Raw genomic sequence first — 14,656 nt, forward strand, 5'->3', positions numbered from 1 at the left:
AAAAAAATAATATAGGACCTCTCTCTCTCTCTCTCTCTCTCTCTCTCTCTCTCTCTCTCTCTCTCTCTCTCTCTCTCTCTCTCTCTCTCTCTCTCTCTCTCTCTCTCTCTCTCTCTCTCTCTCTCCTGAACACCATTTAGGATTTGAAGAAAAAACCCAGATTAATTTCTTCAACTCCACTTCTTCTTCATTTGTTCTAAAACTGGCAACTTCATAGAATGAACTTTACAGCCTGCACTTCTAAGGGAAAAACACACACACAAGCAACTGATGCTCTTCGATCTAAGCTAAAATCGATGAATGATTTGGGTGTTCAATCGAAACAGTAAGTGTTATCTTCTCCATGTCAAAAACCAGCAAAACCAACATCAAGAAATTAGCTTTTGAAACCTTCAAAAACTCCATTGATGAAACCTTCGATTTTTTGCAACCTTTAAAAACTCCATTGATGTTGAAACCTTCAAAAACTCCATTAATGAAAACAGGAGACCCACTTGCTCCAACCTGATTCATTTAAATCTCAGAATTTTTTGCAATACCTACATCGAGATCTACTTCAACATAGGTGTCGACAGTGATGGTGGCAATACCCTGTACCCTATGAATGGAATCACAAATTCGTCCAATGGATGTATCCTGTGAATGGAATCACAAACTCGTTGATTCTTAGACTTCTCAAACTACCCAATACTTGTTGAATCTTGAAGGGAATTGATTGAAGTCATTACCGTATTCCTCCTCTTCCTTCATCAAAAACTGCCCAAACACAAGATAATAGGCACCAACACTCTCTAATTTTCAGGCAGTGATGAGGTAGACCTAGATGCAATCTATGAGCAAACTCCAACAGCAGATGTAGATCCAGATGCAGGTATCCGGTGGGACGACTTTAAACCTAAAATAAACTCGATTTGGGTTAATTTTTGGATCTAGGTTAATTTTTGGATGAAATCAGAAGAAGATGATGAAATTAAAACTTCATATCTGCTTTGTTCTCTACCACCAAGTACGAAGAATTTTTGGATGAAATCAGAAGAAGATGAAGAATTTCTACAATAATTTGGTTATGAACTGGAAATTGTTTGTTTCTACAATTGAAGAATCTGGGGGTGATCAACGATCCTTAACAGGTAGGCCTTTAACCCCATCGTTTTTGATATCTTTGATTTTTTTAGCAAGCCCGATCCTTCTTAGTGTATCTGATAATTATAGTTTTCAAATAATTGATTTTTTTATGCATATAGATGAACACATAAATTGTTCCACTTGATTTTCTTTTCCACTGGTAAATCGATTTGATACAAAAGGAAAAGAGAGAGAGAGAGAGAGAGAGAGAGAGAGAGAGAGAGAGAGAGAGAGAGAGAGAGAGAGAGAGAGGTCCTCTATTTTTTTAATTGTTAAAATAAATAAATAAATATTAAATTTTTAAAAAAATGAAAGATAAATGCCCCAAGGGTATTATAGTCATTTCAATTTTCGGAGGGACTATTTTCACATACAAACCACTTCAAAAGGACTATGGATCCAAAAAACTCGGGTTTTGGACTAAAACCCCAAAAATCTGCATACCACAGAGACCTTTTTGCAATTTTGTCTAAGCAAAATTCCAAACACACCCAAAGTATATGTATGTGTTTAGAGTCTTGGAACAGTGACAATCTCTCACCTTCTTTGTAAATCAAAGGAACATCTCTATTTGTAAACCCATAAATTGAACAAAATTTAGAAAAAAATAAAAATAAACAATAATGTTTTTGATTTTACAGAAAATAATACCTTTGTTATTTCATCATCTAAGTCCAATTCATGCTTTGTTTTTTTTTTTTTTTTTTTTTTTTTTTTTTATCAATCAAATCCAATGCATGTACATTATTTATAGATTACAATTTACATGTCCAATTCGTCAAACTAATATCAGATATATACATCCCTTTGAAGACAATCAACAATGGCGGGTGAAAATCGGTTAAAATATCAAAAGATTACTGAAATACAAGCATATAACATCACTACATCTTAACATTAGTCACACGTCTCACAACTAGAAACCACTATGATCTTTGTTGTATATTCTAATATATATCATGTACTATAATAACTATCGTGTCATCTATATATTTTTCACCAACAAATTAGAAATTACTACACGTGAGTTTCTTTTTGGGGGGAAGAAACACCTTCTTACATCATAAGTGTTTCATAATCTGAATTATACGAATAACTACAAGACATACATAAATGTTACCTCAATCTCAATGTGTCTATTCTGGTTCCATTTCCAATTCCTGACATATTAAAGTGGCGTCGCAATGCAAGACTGGAATAATACCCAATTAAAAAAAATATTATGTTAGAGATAAGCACTCACAGAAGTTAGGCTAGGGGCAAAATCGGATTAACACATGTTGCATTGTGTTTGACATGCATATTAGACTGAGACAAAAATAGTAAAAAAAAATTTCTACTCAAAAAGATGGAACGAGAAACCCGTTTTTGGAAAAAGACGTAAATGTCCTTCTCATCTTTATCATTGAAATGAGAAGGGTATTTATGTCTTTTTACACACTTTGTACAATCGATGAGACAAAATACAGGAAAAAAAAAAAAAACACTATTTATTTTCAAACGACGTAAGTGATTCAACTATTTCCTTTAGTAATCATTATACTTTTTTGACTGATTAAAAAAAGCATTTTTTTACCAATGCCTAGCTATGACAGAAAAACACAACATACTTTTACTAATCAATCGACTTAGCCACAAAACTATTAGTTTTTTATGATTATTATAATAACAACTAAGTGGATAAATTGATCAAAAAGTGAGAATTTGTGCCTAATTTGAGAAATTGAAAAGGGAAAGTTTTGTGCCTCACTTTCACCACTTTATCGATTTAGGCATTAAACCATTATTATTTATAATTATTATAATACCACCTAAGTAGCTAAATCTAAATCGATAAATTTGTAAAAGTACATTGTGCTTTTTTGTATTATAATTTATAAAAAATAAAAATTGTTTAATGGCGAAATCGATAAAGTTGTAAAAGTATGTTATACTTTTCAGTATTGTGCTTTTTCTCAAAACCTAAAAAAAATAGTACTTTTAAATGGTTAAAAAAAAGTATAACAATTTAATCACTATAGAAAAAAGTCTAAGTGTCTAATTCCATATAAAAGTGAAAGAAAAAGTATATGTCTATGTCTATACTTCTGGGTGGGGCAAAAAGCTGCAACCTTTATCCCTCTTACATCAGTCTCAGTCCAATACACATCAAACACAGTACAACCAGTTCAATGCACACCAAACACAGTACAACCTGTTCTGTTCAATGTTCAATACACATATCAGATAATCTTACGTGCAATTATTGGGAGGTCTCCAAGATGGCATTGGTGACAATTTCAACCGAGGAGGAAGCGCCATAAATTTTTTCCAATCTTGAAGCAAATTTTTAAGATCATGAACTTTATTCCCGAGTCCCACACAACAATTCGCATGCATTGTGCAAACTTTGTTTAAATCTTTACTAGGTTCACAAAATCCACCGAAATACGAAGTGCTTAAAAACTTTATTTGTAGTTTAATTTCGATTAAAAAAGGATGGAATTTTATGTTGTTGAGGACATCTTGATCGTGTAAATTTGGGTATAATTCTCTTGATGTGTACCAAAATTTGTAAAATTGTATTGACCGAATGTTTGACCTCACAAATGAAAAGCCTCCGTTTGGAATATTGGATTTTAGATCGGTTGAGTTTCCGGAGTAATGATCGCATGCGATTTGGAAATCTGTGTTTGGGTAGAAATGAGGGAACGGGTCCCGGAACCACATGACATCAGCATCCTACATGAAATAGCAATGTACTTTTAATTTCATTAAGTTATTGTATTTTTGAAAAATGTATTCAATTGTAGCATTATGCTTACAGTTTATTTTTCTTATGAGGAAATTATAGTTTGGAAAACGTATCCAATTATATTAATGAAAATTGAAAACCACTTTTTTTTTTTTTATGACATTTAAATAATTGAATAGATTTTTCAAAGTACAATGCTAGCATAAAGAAATGAATGTAGGATGCTATAATGGACAAATACATTGCTATATCTTACAATTAAGGATTAATCTCAAAAAAGTCATTATATTTTGTGTTTTTTTCTAGATTAAAACTCAATTTTATTTTTTGCCTGAAAAAGACCTTGTATTTTTTCATATTTTCAAAAAAGCCCTCAACTTTGTGTTTTTTTTTTCCGAAAAAATCCCTCAACCTTCTAAAGGCTTCCAAATAAACCCTCAACCTATTTAGCTTTTCTCAAAAAAAAAAAACCCTCACATTTTACAAATTTTTTTGAAAAAAAAATGACTAAAAGGGTCAGATCGGAAAAAATGAAAAAATACAAGGGTCTTTTTCAGGCAAAAAAATAAATCTGAGGTTCAATCCGATAAAAAAAAACATAAAATATAATGTCTTTTCCGAAATTAACCCTAAGTTCAATCTCAAAGTAAATATATGGGTCAAATATGTTGCATTGTAGAACCACTCAAAACGACGTAGTTTTGAATATAAACATCACATTCTTGATTTTATTTTTCTCATAACTATTCTATTTCACAAGGGGTTCTGTTTTTACTTTTTATAACTCAAAACTACGTCGTTTTGAGTGGTTTAACTTCTAACTTCTAAACCTAGACTTGGGTACATAACAACACAAAAATCCACTTTTTCCTATATATAGAGAGAGAGAAAGTGTGTGTGTGTGTGTGTGTGTGAGAGAGAGAGAGAGAGAGAGAGAGAGAGAGAGAGAGAGAGAATACCGTGAAGAGAAAGTTGTATCCCAATTCAAGAACAGAACGAAGAAAGTCAATTCTAAGCCACATCATCTTCAAATAATCAGGGGTCATAAAATAGGCTTCATGAGAGAGATCATATCCTTCAGTAACAAGTGCAAAGCAATGAGAGTGTACACGTTTACAGCTCATAAAAGCTTTCTCATCAAGAGCAATAATCACCAAATGATTTAAAAGTCTGCTTGTTTTGTAACCAATTCTAAAACTTTCCAAAAATAGATCCAGAATTGAGTTTTCTGGATCTGCCCATGCTTTATTTAGAGTTGTTAGAATGACCGTTTTGTCTTCCATGGAAGCTTCCTTTAACACTGTTTCTAGATTTGTGTCACCACTGTCCTACAATACCAACACATGATCAATACAATAATCAATAATGAATAAAACAGTAAGGGTAAAATAGTCATTTCACATGGTATTAAGTCTTAACGGCATAAAATAAACCGTGTCCGTTTTCAGGGATTGACATCGTGAGAAAATTACTTTTCAGGGAGGGAAAAGGTTAGAAATGGAACTATTGGACCATATCCATAAAAATCGATAAACCTTGAGGAGGAAAAATGTAATTTACCTGTTTTTTAAGTTCCATATGTTAATCATATAATAAAAACCAATAATAATAATAACAATATATAAAGGAAAGGGTAAAATAGTCATTTACATGGGCTTAACAGGTTAAAATAAACATGGTCCATTTTAGGGACTGAAAGTGTGACAATAATACTTTTTAGGGAAAAAAAGGTTAAAAGTAAAACTACTGGACCATATCCATAAAAATCAACAAATATAGGGATGAAAAATGTGATTTATCCATTTATTAAGTTCATGTTCAATCATAATAAAAAACAATAACAGTAAAAATAACAAATATAAAAAGGGCAAAATAGTCATTTTCATGGGCTTAAGGGCCTGAAATAAATGGTGTCTAGTTCAGGGAGTGTGAGTGTGACAAAAACAATTTTCAGGGGCGAAAAGTTTAGAAATGAAACCATAGGACCACATCTGTAAAAATCAACAAACCACAGGGATGAAAAAGGTAATTCACCCAATTGTTAATTTTCTTTTTTTAACAAAATTGTGGAGTAGAAATTAATGGATATTATGTCCCTCATGATGGCTTAAATAAATTTATGAAAACACAATTTTGGGAGGTTTTTAAACAAAACATGTAGGGTTTGAGCATCATATAAAAGTTTAACAATTTATAGGAAGATGCATTCAAAGTTATCTAGTATCTTAAAATTATATAATATTAACATGTGAGGTGATATTAGAAGCTTTTAACATATTCATGATGGTTTTGCATATTGTATTGAAATAAAAATAGCAATATACATCTACTTATTTGTGTATTATAGCATGCTAATTTAATTTCTTCCTATGATAGCCTTATACTTTGAAATTTTTTACCGAATTATAACAATGCCATATAAATACAAAGCAATTTTCACTGATATAACTTGGTGGATTTCTCAAAGTACAATGACTTAATTATGAAAGAATTGAAAAGTAAGATGCTATAATAAACAAATATATGTAAGTATGTTGTTGTTTCTTGCATTTAGCCCATTGAGTAACAGATTCAGATGGTTGAGACAAGAGTAAGATAATCTAAACGCTGCAACACAAGAACTAGATCAACTAAGGTCAAGAACTTCAAGGATGATGACCAAATCCGTAGCAGATTATACTCTAAAATTCAGTGAAAGGGGATCCACAATTGACTCCTAAAGTTCAAATCGATTGCAATCCAAGCTCAACAGAGAAACAATTTAACCTACTTGCATCCCTTCTCGTTTAGCTTAGTTCAGTAACTATCTTTTCTCTCAAATTTGGGCATAATTCTGTCAAATTGAAGCCAAACGAAATTTGAACTCCTTCTATGGAAAGGAGAGAACGTTTCTCATAATACAAATTTGGGCATAATTCTGCTACCTTTTGATATTTGAAGATACAAGCTCAGGCATCATCACTACTTGCTACATTTTGTATAATCATTGATCAATGTGAATTCATATACATTGTGCAAGACTATGATTTATGATAAACATTGCCAGTGACCGATTGATATACCAATTTACTAGCGCTAATAAACGGTCCTGATAGCAGGAATACGAACATAAAACAATGTCTAGAGCAGAGACTTACCAGCAAGGAATCAGAGAGCAAGGAAGGGAATATGTGAGTCGATGGAACAAAGTAGTCTGGGAACAGGATCCGGTCGTGATCGAAGGCTCGATTGAAAACGACATAAAAGAAGCCAAAAACGACGACGACCAACGCGGCAGTGCGAAGACGGCGAAGGACAAGGGAGAACCTGATTTCCGAAAAGTAGCCACGCAACATTTCTCCGGAGAACAGGCAACAAATTCCCGCCTGAGATGATCTTCTCAGGCGAACATTTGGCGTCCTTCGTCGCCGTTCCGGTGGTTCCGGTTTCATTTATGCAGTGGAAGTACCGTTGTGAAACCAACGTACAAGTGGTTATGCATAGTTTACAACCTATTGGAGACAATTTCCTGACATGAAAGCATTCTTTCGTTCATCGATTTTGACAATTTTGGCTGGTGTGGGCCGAACCCGTATATTGTTTTAACACTTTTAACAATTCAATTGTATTTGTATCCGCCTCTTCAAAGCTTAATTTTGTAAAGACAGATGCTACAAAATGTCGTGTTTGGCTTAGTTTTTCACAGCCAAAAGTCTTTTTTGGAAAAGAAAAAAAGCAAAAGATGTTTGGCAAAACTAGTTTTAAAAGTTACTTTTGAAATTTTGATATAAAGAAAATGAACTTTTTGGAAAAGTCAGAAAACCTGACTTTTTGTAACTTTTCCAAGAAAGAATTTTGGGCTGTAAAAAGCTAAGCCAAACACCCCCATTGTAAACCTTATTTAATATGTTTGCCCGAATATTTAGACCAAAAACTAGATAGACATTATTCTAATTTTAGCCGCTTATCTTTTGTATAATTTCGTATCAACTCGTTTATTTCAGATCGGGTTAAGGTGTTATGGTTTAGATTTTGTAAAGTGCATGTCGTGTTGCGTGGAAATACTAAATATTGTGATTGAAGTTCGATGGAGATGAAAAAGATCAAATGATTAGGAGAATCTCCCATTTTCATTAAAGTAATTAATTGATTACAACTAAATCTAATTAAACAAATATACACAAGAAGAAAAATTGGTTTGAATTAAGAATCACTCTCGCAACTAATCAACTAACTTGTTTAACTGACCTACAAACTCTTGAAAGAGTCAATTACTAAAATACCCTTGAGTAAAACTAAAACCCTGTTTTAAGCTTAAGGATATGGAAGAAGACACAAAAGTAGCTTCTTGATATTGTGGACCGCTTATGGATTCGTAAGCACACAGGTCAGTTAACTAACCCGGTTGGCACATATGATAAAGAGAATTCCACTATGTAGCTTTTCACAAACAAAGTGATAGTCCAATCTGATGTGTTTGGTTCTTTCATGAAATACTAGGTTCGTAGGAATATAGATTACATCTAAATTGTCACACTTTAGAGGAATGCGAGTTATGTTACGGACTTGTAGTACAGCAAGTAAGCGACTTAACCAAGCCAATCATGCACACATTTGGCGCATGGAACGATACTCAGCTTAAAGCGATTAGTAAGTTGTTTCTTTTATTTCCACGAAATGAGATTACCGCCAAACAAGATAAAGTAGCCACTTACTGATCTTCTTGTTATGTGACATGTTGCCCAAACAGTCGCAATAAGCTTTGACATTGAATGTGAGTTGTTTGTTAAAGAACAATCCTTGAGTTATGGTTCCTTTAAGATAACTTAAATGAAGAACTGCTTTATAATGAACTTGAGAAGGTTGTTAATTGAACTAATTTAATAATTACACTATATAAGAGGATCAAGGCGTGTGTGTTGAAAATATCATATATTTCTTATCTTCAAACATAAACATTATTTTATTGTTTATAGGTTAGGTTGTGTAAATTATGGTATTTGTGAAGGGTTATTGTGTAAGTAATGTGTAGGAGTTCGGGTTTATGCGCGGATTGTGCGTTGCTCCATGGAGCTCCATGAACTGGTGTATATAACCTTTGTTGCTGGCGTGTTAATTCATTATTAGATCATTTTTTGTTCACTTTGATACAAAGCTCTCATTCTCTTTCAGAAAGATAGATTAGGGTTTCGTATAGTTAGCTAGGGTTTGAACTTTTGTAAAGATCAAATCTCTTGTTTCTTTATATTGACAATATGAGAGTGAGCGATTCTTGTAGTGAGTTTTCTGCTTGTAAGTTGATGTATAATCGAACTGGTTTATAGCGAATAAACTGTTAAATTTGGGAAGATCTTGAGTTTTTACTTTGTGTACATGCATAAGTATGAGAGGTCTGTTAATTACTCTCTTCTCAATAATGAAAATTTTTGTTTTGTGTCTAACTTGAATAAGACTGTTGAACCTAAATCTTATAAGGAAGAATCCTTAGACCCCAATTGGATAAAGGCTATGAATGAAGAAATGGAAGCACTTTATAGGAATAACACTTGGGAGATCACATATCTTCCTAAGGGTAGAAAAGTTATAGCTTGTCATTAGATTTATAAGATTAAGTATAATTCTAATGGAGAACTAGAAAGATATAAAGCTAGACTTGTGGCTACAGGGTATAACCAAAGGGAAGGAATTGACTATGAGGAGATTTTTTCTCCTGTGGCTAAAATTGTTACTGTCCGAATTGTAATTTCTTTTGTTGTTCATAATCCATGGCCTCTTTATCAGCTTGACATAAACAATGCGTTTCTATATCGTGACTTATCTGGAAATGTTTACATGAATTTACATGAAGGGTATCATTCTAAAGATGATGTTAGAGTTTGTAGACTAATAAAGTCTCTCTATAGGCTTAAACAAGCCCCTAGAAATTGGAATGAAAAATTATGTTCTTCTCATTCTATTTTTGGTTTTAAACAAAGCATAAATGATTACTCTTTGTTTGTTAGGATTTTAAAAATACTTGTGTTGTGCTTTTGGTATATGTGGATGATATTATAATTATTGGAAATTGCAGTATTGAGTTAAATAATGTAAAAAAATTCTTAAATCTCATGTAACGCCCGGTTCCTGGTATCTATTTTAAATCAATTTATTCATTTTTGTACAGGAACTCGACAAGTTGGAGGCCCCAAACTCGTCGACTAGGAATGGAATTTGGACGCGGGATTTAAAGTCTAATCTACGAGTTGAGAGCCTCAACTCGACGAGTAGGGCTGCCAGAATGAAATCTAATTTTCAGGGTTTAGCACCCTATTTAAACACCTTAACCTCCAAAGGTCGGCCTCATTTATAGCCTCCATCGTCCCAAACCCTAGCCACGAAACCCTAATACGTTTTTGAGAGTTTTGAGCCATTCTTGGTGCTTTCTTGAGGTTTTGAGGAAGAATATACTTGAAGAAGGAGCAAGGGAGTAAATGAGAAGAGTAGATCCAGAATTTGAGCTCCATTTCTGGTTCATTGGAGGTATAAAGCTCATTTCTTGTCTATTCAATGTTTAGATCTAGTTTTGGAGTGATTTCTCCATGTTTGGTCCATGTATGCTAGCTTTTGAGACTTGGACATCCCAAGTAATTACTCTTTCAGATCTATGGTCTAGAAGGACTTTCATGGCATAAAGGTGAAAACTTTATGGCCATGGAAGTCCCATGCAAGATTTAAGGTGTCGTTTTGGCCTTTTAAGCTCCAAAAGGCCATACATGGAGGGAAAGCCAGGGACTTTACGTGTTCATATGATGTCTAGGGTCTAGATCTCGGTGTTTATGCTTTAGTTTGAAGTAATATGGCTTTTAGATCAAGATCTAAGTCTTAAAGAATTAGGGTTTGAGCTAAACCCATTAAGAAGGGCTACTAATGGGTAAAGTTGGAAACTTTACCCTTAAGAGGACATTTTCAGCATGTAGATGAAGTAGGGGGCTTAAATCTAAAGGATAAGAGCTTAATCTATCAAGATGGCTCAACAGACTATAGAACTCGTCGAGTCTATGGAGGAACTTGATGAGTTGGGTTGAAATGTCCCGATTCTGTAAAGGGAAAAACTCGACGAGTTCAAGGATGACTCGACGAGTAGAATGGGAGAGTTTTCTAATTTATGGAACTCGACGAGTTGATGGATCAACTCGGCGAGTTGAGTCAACTCGGAACGTTGACTTTGACCAGATGTTGACTTTGACTTTGCTTTGACTAAAGTTGACCCTTAAGGGGTCATGAGTATGGGAGGATAATTAAAGGAAATTTATGTGTAGGAGTCTGAGAGAGATTGATTTTAGAGACGAAGTCTTTGCAGCTATTCCCAGTTATCGAGGTGGGTTACCTTCCAGTATGTGACATCCCCAAAATTACGGCCAGAAAAGACCGATTTAATTTATGCTTTTAAAATAATTTTCAGAGTAATCCTTTGATTTAAAAGAGTTGCGGAATTTGTTCCCAAAACACAATATGATAAAATAAAGTTTATCAAAGTGTAAGGTCCTAAAAAGGATCTTTACCAATGATCAAGCAACAAACAATCACAGATAGAAGAATAAGAAGAAAAGAAATCGAGCTTGCACACGTTTATATTCAGAAAAACGTCAGGTACAACTCGATGGAACACTCTGTAAACGCAATGGCATCAACAACCGCACAATGACCTACACCTCTGCTATTTATACTAGACAGGACCGCAAACAGGGTTTACGGCCGTAAACTCTGTTTACGGTCGCAAACACATTTTCTGACCAAAAACACATAAACAACTCACAAATTGTATTTACAGACTCATACCAAACAAAATACAATGAAAGTCTAGACCAAACCATTAACTGGACCCTTCAATCTCCCCCTTGGTTTGGTGCTAGCTTGGACTCAGCTTTTGTCGACCACCAGCACATCAGATTTTCCCATAGCTCCATTCCACATCTCCTTCTCGATAATCTCAGCAACCATCGAAGTGTATTCCTTTGCAACGGGCTCAAAAATGTCTTCAGCCACCTTGATCTGATGAATGGAGAGCTGATGTATGTCCCACTTGCCAAATTGAAGCAAATCCCTCTTGTCATACAAGCGGATACAATCGTCTTTAAGCTTGATGACAGCAGCAGCAACAGATTCATCAAACACCCAGTATTGCATGGATGCAAGAGATCCATCTGGATAATTTTGAAGAACGGGGATCTGCTTTACTTGAGCAGTAGCGGGCCACATCACTGACCGAAGAGGCTGACTTGTTTTGGGATCAATAACGTTAGGGTAAATCTTGATAATAGACGCTGCAGTCTTCATTGAAGGGAAACCCTTAGCTACTTGATCTTCCAAAAATGATTTGAACTGAGTCGCCCTGGGATTGTTTGATGGATTTGAGAAAGGAGCTTTAGACAGCTCCGTAAGATCAATCCTTGTAAAGGAATGAAAATCGTGAGCATCTTTGTATAATTCAGTATTGCCGCTCTTTCTTCTCACCATAAACATATTCATAGTGTCATGGAATCCCCACGAGATGATTCCTGACCTATCACCATAAACGTTTCTGAAACGATGTTCGCCCATATCCGTAACGGTGATCTGTGGTTGATCCCAGGGGGCATTATGATCTGCGCTCCTTTTGAATAGAAGTTGACCCTTTTCAGCTGACTTGGCTAATTTAGCGCGTTTTAATGCCATTACACTTGGAGCCTGAGCCGATTCTTTCTCAAAACGATTAACGACGGTGGTCGTCCTTGTAGGTTGTGGAACTATGGGAGTATCTTGATCAGGAAGATAGATCTTTGGCTCGTCAATAGATGACTTGAATTTGTCGCCAAAGTTTTCTTCCAGCTTCTTCTTAAGATCGTAGTAGCTGGCAGTCAACAGGCCGAAATGCGTCTGAAGGTCAGTAATTTGCTTCGACTTCAGAGCTTTGTCTTCGATAAGTTCGGCCACTTGAATATTGAGCTTTGCATTCTCAGTCTGAAGGTCTGCGACCTTGATATCCAGCTCAATATTTCTCTGATCTAAATCAATATTTTTCTGATTCAGAGCATCGATCTCTTTCTGGAGTCCAAGAAGTGAAGGATTCTCTTCTCCTGAGCTGCCACCCCCAATAGAAATTCCTTTACCATGTGAGGGAGGCGTTGTGAGTTGTTCTCTGGCCAAAAGCATGGCTAACTTAACCGAGGCAGCATCATGCTCTGGCCTGGGAGGAGAGAAATCCGTGGGGAAGGAAGAGCCACCAGCTTCATAGAAGGTACTAGGACCTTCACTGACAGGTTCAGATGAAACGATAACAGGAGTTGTTGTTGGTGGAGCTGTAAAACTTTGAAGTGTACCTGAGTCATGAATTCCCTGTCTAGGGTCAATTCTTCGTCTTTTTGTTGGAGGTTGAGAGGCCTGTGTAGTTGGGTGATCACTTTCCAATGGCTCAGATGTAGGTAAAACAACATCAAGGGGAGGAATCCCTGATACTGTCACCATAGGAATTGCTATTTCTGCCGTTGGATTGGAAGGAGGAGGCGTGGCTTCGAGAACGTCTTCTTTTTCCCTTATCTTCGTTGCTAAATGAGCAACTTCATCGATATTTTCAAGCAGTGTGTTGAGGTTTACGCCGGTCATGAAATCTTCATTGCTACCGAAGTTGAGAGGAATTTCATCATTATCGAATCCTGTGAGGTCGAGGCCTTCGTACAAATCAGTCTCCGTTCCAGACCCCTCATTGTAATCTCCTTGTACCTGAACAAATGTCAATTCGTGTTCCTCAGCTACTTGAGCATTAGCAGTTGGAGTTTCTTCTTCATCATGATCTGAAACTGTGATGACATCTTCAGAAACAACTCTCTCGGAGGAAGTGGGCTCAGAAGACATCTTTTCAGACGTTCCATGAGATTCGGAAGATTCATCTATTTCAGCAAATTTTCCGAATTTCACGAGAGGATGTAAGCCTTGGAAGACGACTTTGCCCTTTCGATTCTGCTTGATGAGACCAATCGTGTGTGGGCCTAATGACTTTATATCCAGCTTGTCACCATCTTTGATCATCTCTGGGAATTGGTTGTCGATGAACATCTGAATAAATCTCGGATATAGCAAGAATGCATCTCTGGTCTCCCGGCTTATAGCGTTGATATTTACCAAGAACTCATCCAAAATGAACTTCGAGAAGTTGAATTTGATGCCAGCAGCCAGTGAAACGATTGCCCTTGTGTTCCTGAGAGAGATTTCATCAGCTCCTGATCTCCTCCCCGAGATACAGCTCACGAACACATGCGCCAAAAATCTCCAGTAGGGAGGCAAAAGCTTCTTCATCGTGGGAGGGTAGATGCCCTCATATCCCATCCTTTTGAGAACCTTTTGAACATCATCAATCCCATTTTCAGTAGGAAAATCGGGTTGATCATTGATCAGCAATGTTTCTCTGATATACTGCTCAGTGATTATGATCTTGCATCCTTTAACCATAGCTTTAACAGCGAACGCACCATTGTCTTTTGACATCTTGGCCGTCTGCCAGAACTCCCTGACAATGTTCTGATAAATGATTGGATTCACAGTGATGGCACAAGCCATGCAGCATTCTCTTAGTCTGTAGATCATTGATCTGAAATCTCCATGAGCAACAGGAGGTTCATCCAACACAATTGCCAGGTTATGCATGTCAGCAAACTTAAGACTCGCCATTGATCTGCACTAAACCAGGCCAAGTAAGAAAACAAAGTATTTAAACAGTTAAAGCTTTAAGTTTTCTTAATTAAACAATTTTATTTTGGCCAAAAAAAATTTATTTTGATCAAAAAATTGGAGTTTACGGTCAAT

At 35.6% G+C, this 14,656-nt stretch overlaps 1 protein-coding gene across 2 annotated transcripts; it reads right to left on the reverse strand.

The window, feature by feature from the left end:
• Window positions 1-2,001: 2,001 nt before the first annotated feature.
• LOC145117487 (uncharacterized protein At4g15970-like) lies at window positions 2,002-7,437 on the reverse strand. 2 transcript variants are annotated; one of them, XM_079053772.1, is made up of 4 exons: window positions 6,997-7,437; window positions 4,819-5,187; window positions 3,362-3,846; window positions 2,002-2,317 (listed from the first exon to the last, which is right to left on the reverse strand). In XM_079053772.1, the coding sequence occupies exons 1-4, from the start codon at window positions 7,288-7,290 to the stop codon at window positions 2,242-2,244; spliced, it is 1,224 nt and encodes a 407-aa protein (XP_078909898.1). In that variant the 5' UTR covers window positions 7,291-7,437; the 3' UTR covers window positions 2,002-2,241. The 2 variants fall into 2 exon arrangements, with proteins under 2 accessions (XP_078909898.1, XP_078909899.1); XM_079053773.1 differs by having other exon boundaries at window positions 4,819-5,182; window positions 6,997-7,239.
• Window positions 7,438-14,656: the final 7,219 nt, after the last annotated feature.

This window comes from Lactuca virosa, chromosome 5 (genome assembly GCF_052849685.1).
Source record: "Lactuca virosa cultivar CGN04683 chromosome 5, Lactuca_virosa_CGN04683_v6, whole genome shotgun sequence".
NCBI classification, from domain to species: domain Eukaryota; kingdom Viridiplantae; phylum Streptophyta; class Magnoliopsida; order Asterales; family Asteraceae; genus Lactuca; species Lactuca virosa.

Excerpts from the sequence above, each read along its gene's own strand:
- LOC145117487 (XM_079053772.1), bottom strand. The coding sequence starts at position 7,290 with ATGAAACCGGAACCACCGGAACGGCGACGAAGGACGCCAAATGTTCGC. Across the intron at positions 3,847-4,818 it reads GATACAACTTTCTCTTCACG|GATGCTGATGTCATGTGGTT; the intron begins GTATTCTCTCTC and ends TATTTCATGTAG. Across the intron at positions 2,318-3,361 it reads AGACCTCCCAATAATTGCAC|TCTTGCATTGCGACGCCACT; the intron begins GTAAGATTATCT and ends GTATTATTCCAG.